The 13,113-nt window shown below is 38.7% G+C and overlaps 1 protein-coding gene across 10 annotated transcripts in view; it reads right to left on the bottom strand.

Moving 5' to 3' along the window:
* Positions 1–13,113, bottom strand: part of MAGI2 (membrane associated guanylate kinase, WW and PDZ domain containing 2) — a 725,755-nt gene that overhangs the window by 20,607 nt on the left and 692,035 nt on the right. For all 10 annotated transcript variants that reach the window (XM_069035710.1, XM_069035728.1, XM_069035720.1 and 7 more), the window contains one exon: positions 3,018–3,156. In XM_069035710.1, coding sequence (XP_068891811.1) covers positions 3,018–3,156 — 139 coding nt within the window. The remainder of the gene's footprint in view (positions 1–3,017; positions 3,157–13,113) is intronic.

Raw genomic sequence — 13,113 nt, 5'->3', positions numbered from 1 at the left:
CATTACTAAAACTGACTTGGGAAGTCCCTGACCATTTCATCTATCAGGGACTGAGAGAATATCCAGGAGAGGACCCTGGTACACTTGTGCTGTTTTCATATTTCTCCCTAGGCTTCTGCTGCACACCACCACTGCAGTCCCAATACCAGCTCTGTCCTCCAGACTTGCATTTTTATACACAACTAAGTCTTATTTCCCACTGATGCTCTCCATAGCTGGACCCTGTGTAAGAAATATTTATGACATGTACTTGCTAAAACAAAAAGCTGATTAATTCAGTAAAAAGAGCTCCAATTAGTCTTGTTACATCTCAACTGTAAAATTCTGGTTGAAGGAAGAGTGAGCTACTAAATATTGACTAGTTTATCTTCTGTCCTCAGGACCACTTTGTCCTCAAGCTTACTGTCACAACCTTCTCTGCATTCAGTTTTGCATTATTTTGAAAAGATGTTCTGGGGGTCTCTGACAGACATTCTTTGCAGCATGATGACTTAACCTTGAGATCTGGCCTGCTCGAAACATGGTCTCCCATTTTAATTGGTTCTGTTTGTTAATTTCTGTTTTTAACTTCCTAGGCAGGCTGCTGTTGGAATTTACGTGTACCTTCTGTTTGTTCTTAGGCTATTTCTTACACCTTTGGGAAATGACCTAGGGAGGACTTTAATTATCTCAGTTAATTTCAACAGGCATCTTCTTATTTTGCTTCCATTCTGCCTCCGGACTGGATACAGCTCTAACACTTCTCTGCCTACATAAAGCACAGATTAAGAACTGCAGATGTGCAGATATTATCCTTTGCTGTCATGCTTTCTGCAGGTTGTGTGTACACTATGAAGTAACTCCTGAACACTTTTACTCCTTTTTCAATGCAGTAAGAGAAAGGGATTTTCAAGCACAGCTACTTAGTTCTCCTCCTGTATGGAGCTGTAAGATGGAGATGTAGCTTGGAAAATGGTCTGATGAAATAACACTTCTTAGTAGCAACTTTTATTTCTCAGTAATCTGCATTTTTAAACAACTAATGCCAAGTATTCCAAATACCTTTCCAAATGGTGAGCTTGGGTTTAAACAATGCTGTGAAGTAATCTTGTTGCTTTCTGTTAACTAAAAGCTGTGTCTGGAATTCTAGTGGTTTATATTTATTTTCTACCCTCATCTTCTGTGGAAGGGAAGACTTGTGCACATTTTGGAAGATTTGTTTTCCTAAATCAGTGATGATTACACTGAAGTTTTTAGGGGTTTTAGGTGTTTTTTTTTGGTGTTTTTTTTTTTTTTTTTTTTTTTTTTTGGTGTTGTTGTTGTTTTTTTTTTTTGGTGTGTGTGTTTCCCCCCCCCCCCCCCGGAATAAAGTACAGATTATAAGATTATATAAATAATGGACATTTATTTTGGATTTAAATGCCATTTGGAGCTGGGATCTTAAGAAATTCAGATTTGGAATGGGTCTGAACTGCAACTGATTTTTTACTCATAGTATCTTCCTGGACCTACCTTAGATTAAATTGTTTTTTAAGGAACCAGAGAACTGCTGGTATACAGTTCTGCTATTTGAGAAGGATTATTACCATTCTATCAGTCCTGGACACTTGTTTGTTCTTTCATTAGAAATGATGCACCTCTCCCCATAAAACAGTTTTGAAGGTGACCTGAATTTCTGTTGGAGGTCTCTCTGAAAGAATTGCACACTAGTTAAAATTGATATTAAATATCTTAGTACCATTTTATCAGAACCCCTGAAAACCATTTTGGCTTTGTTTCTACTCACCAAAATTATAAATCACTAACTTTATTACCAGATGAGTGGACTATGGCCCATCTTTTCTGCCCTTATTCACAAGCTCTTGAAAGCTGTAAAAAATGCAGCATACACTGTCTTGAGTATTGGCTCAGCCACAGAATTAGCTCTAGTTTAGAGAAGAAAATAGTGCAATTACCATGTGTATTGACAGCTGGGAAAGAACTGACTTTCAGTGGAGCTGGCTTTAACAGAGGTAATGAATTTATGTTGGCAACAAAGGCTCACCTGAACCTACAGTTATGCCTAAGTATTTGAATTTTTATGTGACTGTAATTTCTGACTAATGGGAAAGCATTCTGGAACTTCAAAAGCAACAGTAAAAAAGTTTAATAGAGTTTTGGACCTCATAGCATAAAGAAGTCAAGGACTTTTCATTAAAAAAATAGCCCTTTTCCTGAGAGATTTAAGGCCCAGAGGTGCACATCATAGACGTTATGTAAATATATGAAATTGTTGCACCATACTATAGAGAAAACCCTGATTTCAGTTTTAAAAAAGAACACTTCATCTTTGAAATTACCTTTGGATAATTTACTTTTACTTCTTGTCATTTCTATTATGAAATAAGGTTTCTATATTACCTAAATGACTCACGCGTTTTGAAATACTTAAAAAACTCCCAGAAGTCCCTCTGAAACAAAACATAAGAAGAATGAATCCTGTTTTCTCACCAAAATGAGCAAAATTTCATGTTTTAAATTCAGAACTGGGTTCTAATTGATCATCCATGTATTTTGTCAGAGAGAATACAATGGGTGAAGTTGTCAAAGAAAGGAGTACATTCTTGATAATGCTTTGAGGTTCAACCTGAGGCGCTCAATTGCATGGCAACAAGATCATCTGCTGTGACTCAAAATGTGCAGAGAAGTACCAATAAAGGAAGAAAAGGAGAGTTTATGGGCAAATCAGCAACTCCCAGCACACTCAAAGATGTCCCCTAAGAGGTTTGTAGTGCTTCCTCCAATGCACGCCTTAAAAGCCACTGCCTGTGTTGGGAGGTCAGCAGACTGCGATGTACACACACCTACGGGCTTGGCTAAGGAAGCACTTAAACATGTGAGTAAGTCCACCTCTATTCAGGTAAGCACTTAAGCCAATAGTTAATGTGCTCCAGGAAATTACAATATAATAATATCTGCAACTGCTACTTAATGCAAAAGAAATAGAATTAATTTATGTGGAGTCATGCACATACAAAAATGTAAAGATGAAAACCCACCATATTCTGGGACCTGGCCTGTTCCACGTTTCAACAACAGTCGCACTCTCCTGCCACCAGACTTGATTAGCTCTATTGCTCTGGCATGTGTCATGTCCCTTGTGCTTTCTCCATTGATTTCAATTATTTGATCTCCCACCTGTCAGGTAAGAAGAATATTGAGTCAGACAGAATTGCAGTAAAATGAGCGTTTCAGAAGGAGACATATTCAATGGATCACAGGTTACTTGAATGACAGACAGACACATCAAGGTAAATTTGTTCCTGTCTATCTGAGGAATATTGCTGGCAGATCAAATAACCTCCAAAGTGGATTCTGAATATGGTATATCAAATGCTGCTTGTCTTCTGCTGAAATCAGTGTAATGCCTTTGTAACTTGCCTCACATCTACGTGTAAGAGGCTTTGGTGAATTGCTTGATAAGGTGGAATCACTGGAACATTATCTGTGCTACTCTGTAACATGCAGTTTTGTGTGAGCCTAAGAAGAACTTTGTTGCACTTGCTGTTCTCATAGAGAAAAGAGAGGTTTAAAGCACAAATATAAACTTCCATAATTTGAATTTCCGAATCTTGGCAGTAAAGTTTCACACCAAATTAAGAGTAGTTATGAAGCACTCTATTAAACAAAGAAAGGTTAGTGCTTTGACACAGGACAGGCAGGTTTGCTGGAGTTCAAAGAGTATGCTTTGAACTATTTAAGCACAGGAGCCTTTTGCTGGGAGTCAGCACAGCCTGTGGCTGAACTGTCTAGTTAGAGCAGCTGACTCCAGGGTTCTGATTATGGATTCTGCCACTCATCTACTGGCCAGATTTCCAGTCAGTGTTGGAAAAGAAAAATTATTATTTTTCTGCTGCTATTTCTATAGCAGTAAAACGTGGCACTGATGTCTGCATCTCTCATCCACCTCAGTTTCCCTGGCTTTGCCTCCAGCCTGCATGTTTTGGTTTTGGCTGGCTTTCCATGCTGGAAACCTTCTCCTTTAGTAGGGGAGCAGTTGCTTTCCACTGTGCCTGGTCAGCGCAGCGGAGAGCACATGTTGGGAGCAGCACTGTACAGCCTGTTGTGATACCCCTTGGTGAGAGCCTGAAACAAGCAACACAGAGAGGTGACATGTGAGCCTCGTGTCCATAGCACCACAGCCTTTGGAGTTCGTGTTTTGCAGAAGCCTCCCAGCCCCACTGGAAGGGTGACCCCAGTGAACCCAGAAGGAGGGATGCTCTCCTGGTCCTGGTAGAGGTGCAGGTCCAGGTGATGGGCAGCCAAGAGTGGGGCATGAGGGCCCAGGTGAGTGGGTCAGCACGCTCATTTATCAGTGCCAGAGGAGCACATCTGTTCAGCGGGATCACCTGCCTCAGTGTGCACCTGTGCCTTCCTCACAGTGTGTTTTCACTACACTAAAACAACTAAAACATCCTAGAGAGGAGATTATACAGACTTAAAGGTGATGTGCACTTCCTTTTCCCCTTACAAGACTGTCGTAACAAAACCAGCTCTTAGCTGGCCTTCGACATTGAAGTGTCTTCTATTTTGTATGTTTTCTTTGCTACAATTGTACTTCTGTCAGCTAAAAGTGTAATCCTTCAGAGGTTTTACTTCTTTCCTGAGTTTGAAATATAGTATTTACCAAATAAATGTGCACAATATGAAATGTCAACACAACTCCTAGAATCAAAGAAATTGAAAAGGATGTCAAGTTATCTAGTCCTCACTTTTGCTCAGAGACACAAAGAATGCTAGTAGAAGGACTATGGAAGTGTTTCTCAATAGGAATTCATACTTTGTCAATAGCATCCTCCCAGGATCCTGTATGCAACCTCTGCTGGTACTTTGCATAGCTAAAAAGCCATTGATACAAATAAAACCTATTAGCCTTGATATTACACTTTGTAAATGCTGCAGAATGAACAGTGGGGGAAAAAAATTTAGAATTATTTTGTGCAGGATTATTTTTGCAGTGCAAATTTCTTCCTCAGCAGATTTTCTCTCTTTAAAAGAATGCATTTGGTTGTACCATGCAGTAAACAATTTAAAATATTTCTGATGACCTTAAGGCCAGACTGGCACACAAGCCAGGTGCTCTCTGGATCATGGTGAGATCTCCCTCAGGTCTGGCCATACAGGGCTCTCTGCAACCCCTTGACTTTTGGAGAATGCAGTTGGTGCACACACTTGGAGCAAAAAGAGAAAATCTGTGTTACCACTCCTGTAACACACACAGAAGACAGATTTGTAGCAACCCCACAAGGATATTAGTCAGGCCAAACACAGCAAAAATACAAGAAGTCTGGGAAAACCTGTTTCTAAATGTCATGAAACAATTAAACCCCGTAAAAATCCTGTAAAAGTAAAGTCAGATTTTCAGAAGGCTTGAGGACAGCTCTTTTTTTTGTGCTACATTGCCTGGGTAGACCATATTTTGGAGAAGGCATTTAAAATGTTCTTGTTATCATGTTTTGAGAGAAGTGCCAGATTAGATCAAATGAAAGAGGTGTTTTTAACACTCCTTAATGAGTAGCTTTTAAAATGAGTACTGAAAGCTGTGTAGAGAATGTACAGTCCTTCAAATAAAATTCTCTGCACTGCAGAGCAGAAAGACAGAAAGATTTTAATACAGTTTAATATGTAAAAAGGTTAAGTTAATGTCACATTTTTCCCTTGCTGTTTGCCTTTCTTCTGTTTCGATTGGTCACTATGCAGGAACAATCTTGTATTAATGTAACCTTTTCTCTATTTCTATGAATTTGAAATTGTTTTTCTCTGTAGGCAGCATGTAGCTGATTTGATATTTCCTTTCAATATAAAATATTGTAGTTGATTTGATATTTCCTTTTCTTATAAAATATTATGTGGAAATAACTTGGGAAAGCTGAAAAAAAGGGCCAGCACCTTGGTTATGTGACTGGAGGGGAGAGAAACAAGTTCGCAAAAATTAGGTGTTCTGAAATCTACATCAGAAAGGGTGAGACCAGAGGTATAATGAATAGTTGCAGGAGCAGTGGGTTAATTGTGTTCCTTGCTTTTGTGTATTGTGGCTGACTGATGTACAGCTGAATTATACTGCCTTTGCAGCACAAGCCCAGCTCTGATTACATGAAAAAACAAGGAAGAGTTGTCAACACTCTTACCTTGAGAAAAGCTTCAATTAGACTTTACACTCATATCTGAAAATTCATACAAAAGAGAAAAGGCTGAGGAGTGGTTCCCCGTGTGTCAACAATGTACAGTTCTTGGGGTTTTTTTTTGCATTTAAACCTTGATAACCTCCCCTTCCTTTTCCTTCATGTTGCAGATTTTCTTATGGCTGATATGGGAGGAAACCCTGCTGTATATTTCCTCTTTGTCCAGGCATTCATATGTGCTTTCTCCCTCAACTTTGCTATTGTGGAATAAATTTTTAGATTTGTGGAGCTATTTCTGTCTTTTCTAAATCCAGTGATTTTTTAAGAGGGTCTTAGGTATACCCACATATTGAAGATGCACCAAGATGAGGTCAGAGGTAACTGCAAGCATAAAATCAGTGTCTGGTACATGGGATCCTCATTTTTCTTTTTAGGATCAAAAGTTGACTCCTGCAGTTTATACAACACAGAATTGCTCTGTACTTCTCTTCTGGATCCTTCCATGCCTGTTTACAGTCTCTAAATTGGAGATCTTTTGAAGATGGGGGATAGGTAGAACAGATCAAAATGATAACATTCTTTCCACACTTACTAATAACGTTCCCAGAACAAATCCTTTGCCTTTTTGTAACACACCAGATTTGCAACTCATAGTGAGTTTGGATTCTGACATAATCCCCAGCAGTTATCTCCTATTTTACATTGTGCATCTGATTTCTCTGCCCTAAACTGAGCACAGTGCACCTTGGCAAATTTTATCAGATTGACTGCTTTAGCATGAAATTTTTATTTTGAAATAGCCTGTTTCTCAAAGTCTTCTTAAACTCCCTATGAATAGTGACACACTGGCATCAGTAAATTTTGTTTTACTATTTATCAGTAGGTCTCCAATTATTAATGGAATATTGAACTGAGTTGGTTTCATCCCAGACCCCTCAGAAACACGCTTGTAATTACTATCAAGGAGCAAACCGTTCAGAGCAGCCTTTGAGAGGAATTATTGTCAGTAAACACTTTAAAAGAGATTCCACCTAGAGCCTTTTTCCTCATCCTTTTTATGTGAATTTCATAGACGGTAGTGTTGAAAGGTAAAAAGAAGATTGTGCATTCTCCTCCCCCTTTTTCCACTTAGAAATAAGAATGAAAATCAGACATAAGAAAGGAAAATTAGACTGGTGTGACAAGATTTGCTTTCCACAATTCGTATGTCAGTGAACTTTCTCAACTTTTTGATAACTTGTCACAGATTATTTCTGAGTACAAAAGTTAAAGGAAATTTTCTTTATTTGACTTCAAAAATAGGGGATATGTTTTGCTTTCTCTAGTCTACTTCTTACTTTCTTGTCCTCCATGAATTCTCGGACATAATTACTAATAGTCTATAAATTTATTTCCCTTAGTCATTGAGCATACATGAACATCAGCAAGTTCTGCAAGCTTGAATCTAAGTATGCTTTAAGCAGTTCTCTCCTTATCCTGATTTATACTAATTTTTCTTTGTTTATGTTTTTTCTGAACATCTCAATGGAGACTGATACAAAAAAACCCCACTGAATATTTCAGCCATCTCCACATTCTCAGCAGGCAGTGGACCTCTTTTTTCCCAGTTCTTCATGTTTCTTTAAATATATTTATGTTACCTTTCCTTGTTCCTTTTTTAATTTCTTTGCAGACTGTTTGGATATAATTCTGACACTTTTAATCTTCCCTCTTCATCTAGTGGGTCACCAACCACCAAGCTGGTGTTGCAGCATCAAGCTTTGAGTGTCTAAATATTTTAGTGGGTATAACCCTGTGGCATTATTTCCTTTTGTGGAAAGTCACACATTTCAATATAAGACAGCTATTTTTAATAGGCATTTCAGCAAGATGCCTTCTGTGAATATATGTAGCTTTTCAGATGAAACATCAGAATACTTTAAAAGATAAACTTCAGTGTAGCAACATCATTGTTTTGGGTGGAATTTAGGTCCTTGGTCATGTTACAACTTTTGATTTCACTTCTGTTAAGAAATTAACAGAAAAAACAATTCCCTAAATCTGGAGAGTGGGCCATCCCTATGATAATACCTTCAGCTCCCATGCCATTCATGTGAAGTGTTTGCATGACACCGCGAAAGGACACATGCATCCTAAATACCATGATTTAAACCCTCAAGCAGCTGGGAAATCATTTGAGAGCACAACCATTTAGATGTAATACTTTAACCTCACAAAGCCACAGACTACATTCACATTCTTTAATAAATGTAAATAATAAACATTAATTCGAAGGTGTCACAGCAGGGGATCCATGCGCAGAGCTGCGATGAGCCCTTGGCAAGGCTGGTGGCTGTTGGGTGGCTGGTCATGTGAACCAGATGGATGGACCCTTTCCCAGCCCCAACAGGCAAGCCCTGCAACTTGGGACACTCCCCAGACTGGCATGTTACTCTGGTATAACATTCCTGGCAGTCTTCAGCAAAGACTACAAAGCAGGAGTGATCTACCTCTATGTCCTCCAGATGTTCTCAGCAGCTTATGCGTGTTGGCCTGGGAAGCTTGCCTGGCTGCTGCCTGAGCTGTATTTATTCTGAAGAAACATGCTCTTTGCAGCTATGAATCTGGAAATTTTATACATGCTGATTTTGTGTTGTGTTTCTTTCTTCCTTAAGAATATGACCATTGCTGAATTTCCATGCTGCTTGGGATATATGCCTACCCAAACCCACTGGTTCTCCTCCTGACCCAATGCCACTTGGTAAGCAGAATGCTCCTCTATTGTATTCTTACAATAGGCAAGCACAAAGTAAACACTGAATGCTTCACCCCCTTAATGTTTTAAAATTTGAATATTAATGATTTGAATGTAATTATGGAAGTAGTTTGTGTGTATGGAAAATGTTTCTTTAAAAATCTGTTTCAGTTCAAGTTAATTCAAATGCTCCATCCATGTGTAAGAACAACTGAGCTATAACATTGGGCAACATGTTTTCTAGCTATAATGAGAAGATAATATTCCTAAGGAACATTTAAGTGACATCACTATTGATAGGTTAATTAGAAAGAAAATTGTAAAGCTTCTCCAAATCATTAGAATAAAGTGCCTCTACTACATGTGGGTTCATCTGCAGAGCCTTTGTTCTGGCCATATTTTATAGCAATTATTACTGGTCTTGTTAAAAAAAGCTGACCATACATACAAATAGAGTTTCAGAAACAGGGTGAACCAGAAGGGAAACACATACAGCTTTAATGTAGTAAAGAGACTTTTCCTTGCTTGAGTGTGCTTTTAAACTACTGATGCAAGCCTTGTGTATGTTTGCCTCCATTGGCGCATAAGGAACAGTCTCTAAGCAGGTGTATGGTTCCCAGTTGCATGAAATTAAATTAATTGTGTATGCACATTTTCATACTATGTTAAATCTAATGATAAAAGCAGCCTCAAATGATTTGTGTGGAGGGCATTTCTATCTGTCATTTTATTAATGCATTTTATAATTAAACCTCAGGAAAGAGACTAATCACACTTAATTATTTTTATATGGGCATTCTATTTTTATAACTGAAACACTTTTTACATGTTATTTGTTGCTGTTGCTTGTGTCAATTGGTCCAAATAGCTGAAAAATTGTCTGTACTTGGAGACCAAATGGCAATTCCAGAGTATCTATTTTGGTGAATTTCCAAGTACTGTCAAGCCCTAGTATCATTGCCTGGAGTTAGGCACAGGCTGGGTATCTGCTGTGCAAATTTCCTCACAGCAGAGAATCTGTACTGCCTGGAAATCCCAGGGGTAATATGTAGCCTGAGCAAAGCTGTGGGGTTTTGGTCATCTTGGACTCCCTCCAGTGCTTTTTAGGTATGTGCACTCAGATGTCTCAGCAGGAGACAAGGTATTTCTCTTTGGGGAAATTACAATTACATGTCCCATGCTGCTTTTGAACCAACTACCCATACAGGTTCAGAGTGAAAAAGTCTCTTTTCTGTGGCCAGCCAGCTATTTAAGCAGCTGTGGCTTCTTACCCCTGGAAATGCCAGGCCCTTTGTTCCCACAGAGACACAGTCCTGACTCCTGCCCAAAAGAAGGGGAAAAGAGTGGCCATGGGACATGGTGCAGAGCAAGAAAAGGCATTCACACCACTCCTCAGCAGGAGCTCTAGCTTGTTTCTTTTCACTTTTTTACCCTTTCCTGAGAGAGAGAGAAAGAGTAGTGCTATTTGAGAAAGAGAGCTTGGAAAGAGGAAAATGTGCATTCCTGATTGTCTGCAGAGAATGGGGAGTGCAAGAGGGAAAAATGGAGTTTGAAGTTATGGGTCGTGCAGTTGTGACAAGACAGCAAAGTGGACTTCTGGTACTACAGTACACTTGATGCCTTTCACAACATTGCTGCAAAATAATCCATGTATATGTGAAATAAATCTGCCAAAGATAAAATGAAAAAGCATTGTCCTCCTGGATTTGATATATTATTACTTTTTTAAAACAGAGGTGGGATAACTCAGTGTGGCATAATGTAATATTAATAACATGTACTTCACCTTTACAATCAGGGATGGGAACCAATAGAGACTATGAAAAAGGACGAAGAAAATTTTCTGAAGCCTTCTTGATCAGGCAGTTCCCATCAGGCAAAAGCAAATTCAAGTTCTGACAAGCTGCTTTTATAGGTCCTACATAGAAACCTGGGCATAGAGATTGTGTCATCCAAAGTTGCATCCATGCAGCAAAAGAGAAAAGAACATAAACCCTGACAAGATAAAACCACAAAAAAATTTTGAGGAGGAAAAATGCTGAAATGTCAGATCTAAGAAGGTATTTTCAAGCATACCAGAGGCACAGAGTCTGTCAGATCTCAAAAGATAATTTGGGCACAAGGTAGAAAAGACTGCAGAAAACAGATTAATTCTTTGCATCAATGTTCACTGAAGAGGAGGGCAGCAAAACTCCTGTAGAGGGTCTGCTCGCTGCAGGGTTGAGTGAGGAACTGACTCCAACAGCAGGGTCAGTGGCAAAGATTTTATAACAGACTGATGAAATGGATAGTGAGAAACCACCAGAAGCAGATTACTTTTATCCTCAGTTCTAAAGGAATTTGGATATGAAGCTGCTTCAACTAGTAGCTGTAGGATATAATCTACTGCTTAAATCAGTAAATTGCTGAATTTCAAAGGAATGGGAAGTGGCAAGTGTGACACCAGTCTTTAAGAATGGTCTTGGAAAGTAACCAAGCGAGTCTCATGTTCAATTGAGCAGATGGAAGGAAGCAATAAGGATGGTGAGGCTTAGCTGGCACATGGATAATGATGATATAGTGGGAAAGGGTCAGTGTGGCTATTGTAGAGGGAAGCCATTCCTCACATATCTATTGCAGGTCACTGGAGCTCTCAATGACTATATATATAAATGAGATCTGGTTAGTATACTGACATTTTCAGAAAGCTTTTAATAGTAAAGTCTTCAATAGAGGCTCTGGTGTGGGATGAAAAAGAATAGGGTCTTCTAGGCAGGAGATTAAATTCTAGGAAAAAAATGCTTTAAATAAGTGGTCAATTTTCACAATCAAAAGACTTTACCACAGTGATTATTCTGTTCAGCATACTTGTAAATGGTGTGTGGAAGAGGTGATAGGATTTGCAGATGACACATTACCATGCAGTATAACCAAATCTGAAGTTAAAAGCTCTAAAAAGAGATGGCACAATTCTGTGTGCTGAAGCAGCATTTGAAGTCCAGTGGTGCTGAGTGCTAAGCACCAAGTATAGTACATGTGGAAAACTGCCTACACCATCACTCTAAGTCAGCCATCACCCCTGAAGAGACAGATCCCACAGTCCTTGTGCTTAGCTCACTAAGCTGAAAATGTCAGCACAGCCAAAAAGCCAAACAGAATACCAACTGTTAGAGGCAGAGTGGAGAGCAAAGGAGAAGCCATGGCTGTGTCATTTAGGAGCACCAATATCCTGAAAACTGTGGATTCTTCTGGTGCTTCCACATCCAAATGAATGTGATACATTAAGAAATGGTTTGGAAGAGGCCAATGAGGCTGGTCAGGGGTAAAGAACAGCTCCCTTTTGATGCAAGATGAAATAGACTGGTAAGGTTCCATGGGAAAAAGATGGATATGATATAGCTCAGTAGAATAAAGAATGATATGGAGAATGATGAAGTAAGGTTATTATATTGTAACTACAAACAAAAAAAAGGGTTTTTTTTCAAACAATGCAAGCATTTAGACTTGGAATCCATTGGCATAGTGTATCTGGAATGTCAAAAGCATGAGTACATTCAAATAAATGGCTAAAAAATAGTCCTAATACTGAGTTCTAACATAGAAAAATCTATAAACTTCTGGCTGCCAGGGTGTTGGATGTTATACACAGTGAAGAATCATTTCATTCTTGTCCTACATTCCTTTTCTAAGCATCTTTTACTTGTCCTGGGAGTGAGGATACTAGGCTGGTGGGCCATAGGAATGGGCCTCATATCTTTATCCTTTTACTGTCAGAGATGACCTCTCCCAATTTCCACTTGTCGTGGTTTGGGAAAACACAGAAGAGAAGTCGATGCCTATGTCACTCCTGTTGCTGGACAACATGTTTTAGTTAACAGAGCAGCATCATGTGGTGTGCTCATTTTTTTTCTAACACTCTTGATTCTTAAGTTAGGGTTAATTAATTTTTTAGACTTGAAAACCTTCATAAATATGTCATAACCCCCAGATTTAAATACCATGCTTGCCTGCCAACTAAGTATTTTACTCTTAAAATTTAATACTAAACTATTTTTATCAAGATTATTAACTTGTTTTTTTTTTGGCTTGAAAGATTTTGCTACTAGGCATAAAGCTACAAGGATGCTTTGAATGTGCCAATCTGAATACATTTTGCAATACTTTGTTAATTGTGTGAGAGGAATACCTCTCCTTACCTTTCTGCAAACAAATTCTAAAAAACACATACAAATTTTTGGAGATATGCTGAATAATAATTCA

This window comes from Aphelocoma coerulescens, chromosome 1A, assembly GCF_041296385.1.
Source record: "Aphelocoma coerulescens isolate FSJ_1873_10779 chromosome 1A, UR_Acoe_1.0, whole genome shotgun sequence".
Lineage (NCBI taxonomy): Eukaryota > Metazoa > Chordata > Aves > Passeriformes > Corvidae > Aphelocoma > Aphelocoma coerulescens.
Note: the sequence above shows the minus strand (reverse complement) of the source record. Positions and strands in the feature narration are given on the sequence as shown.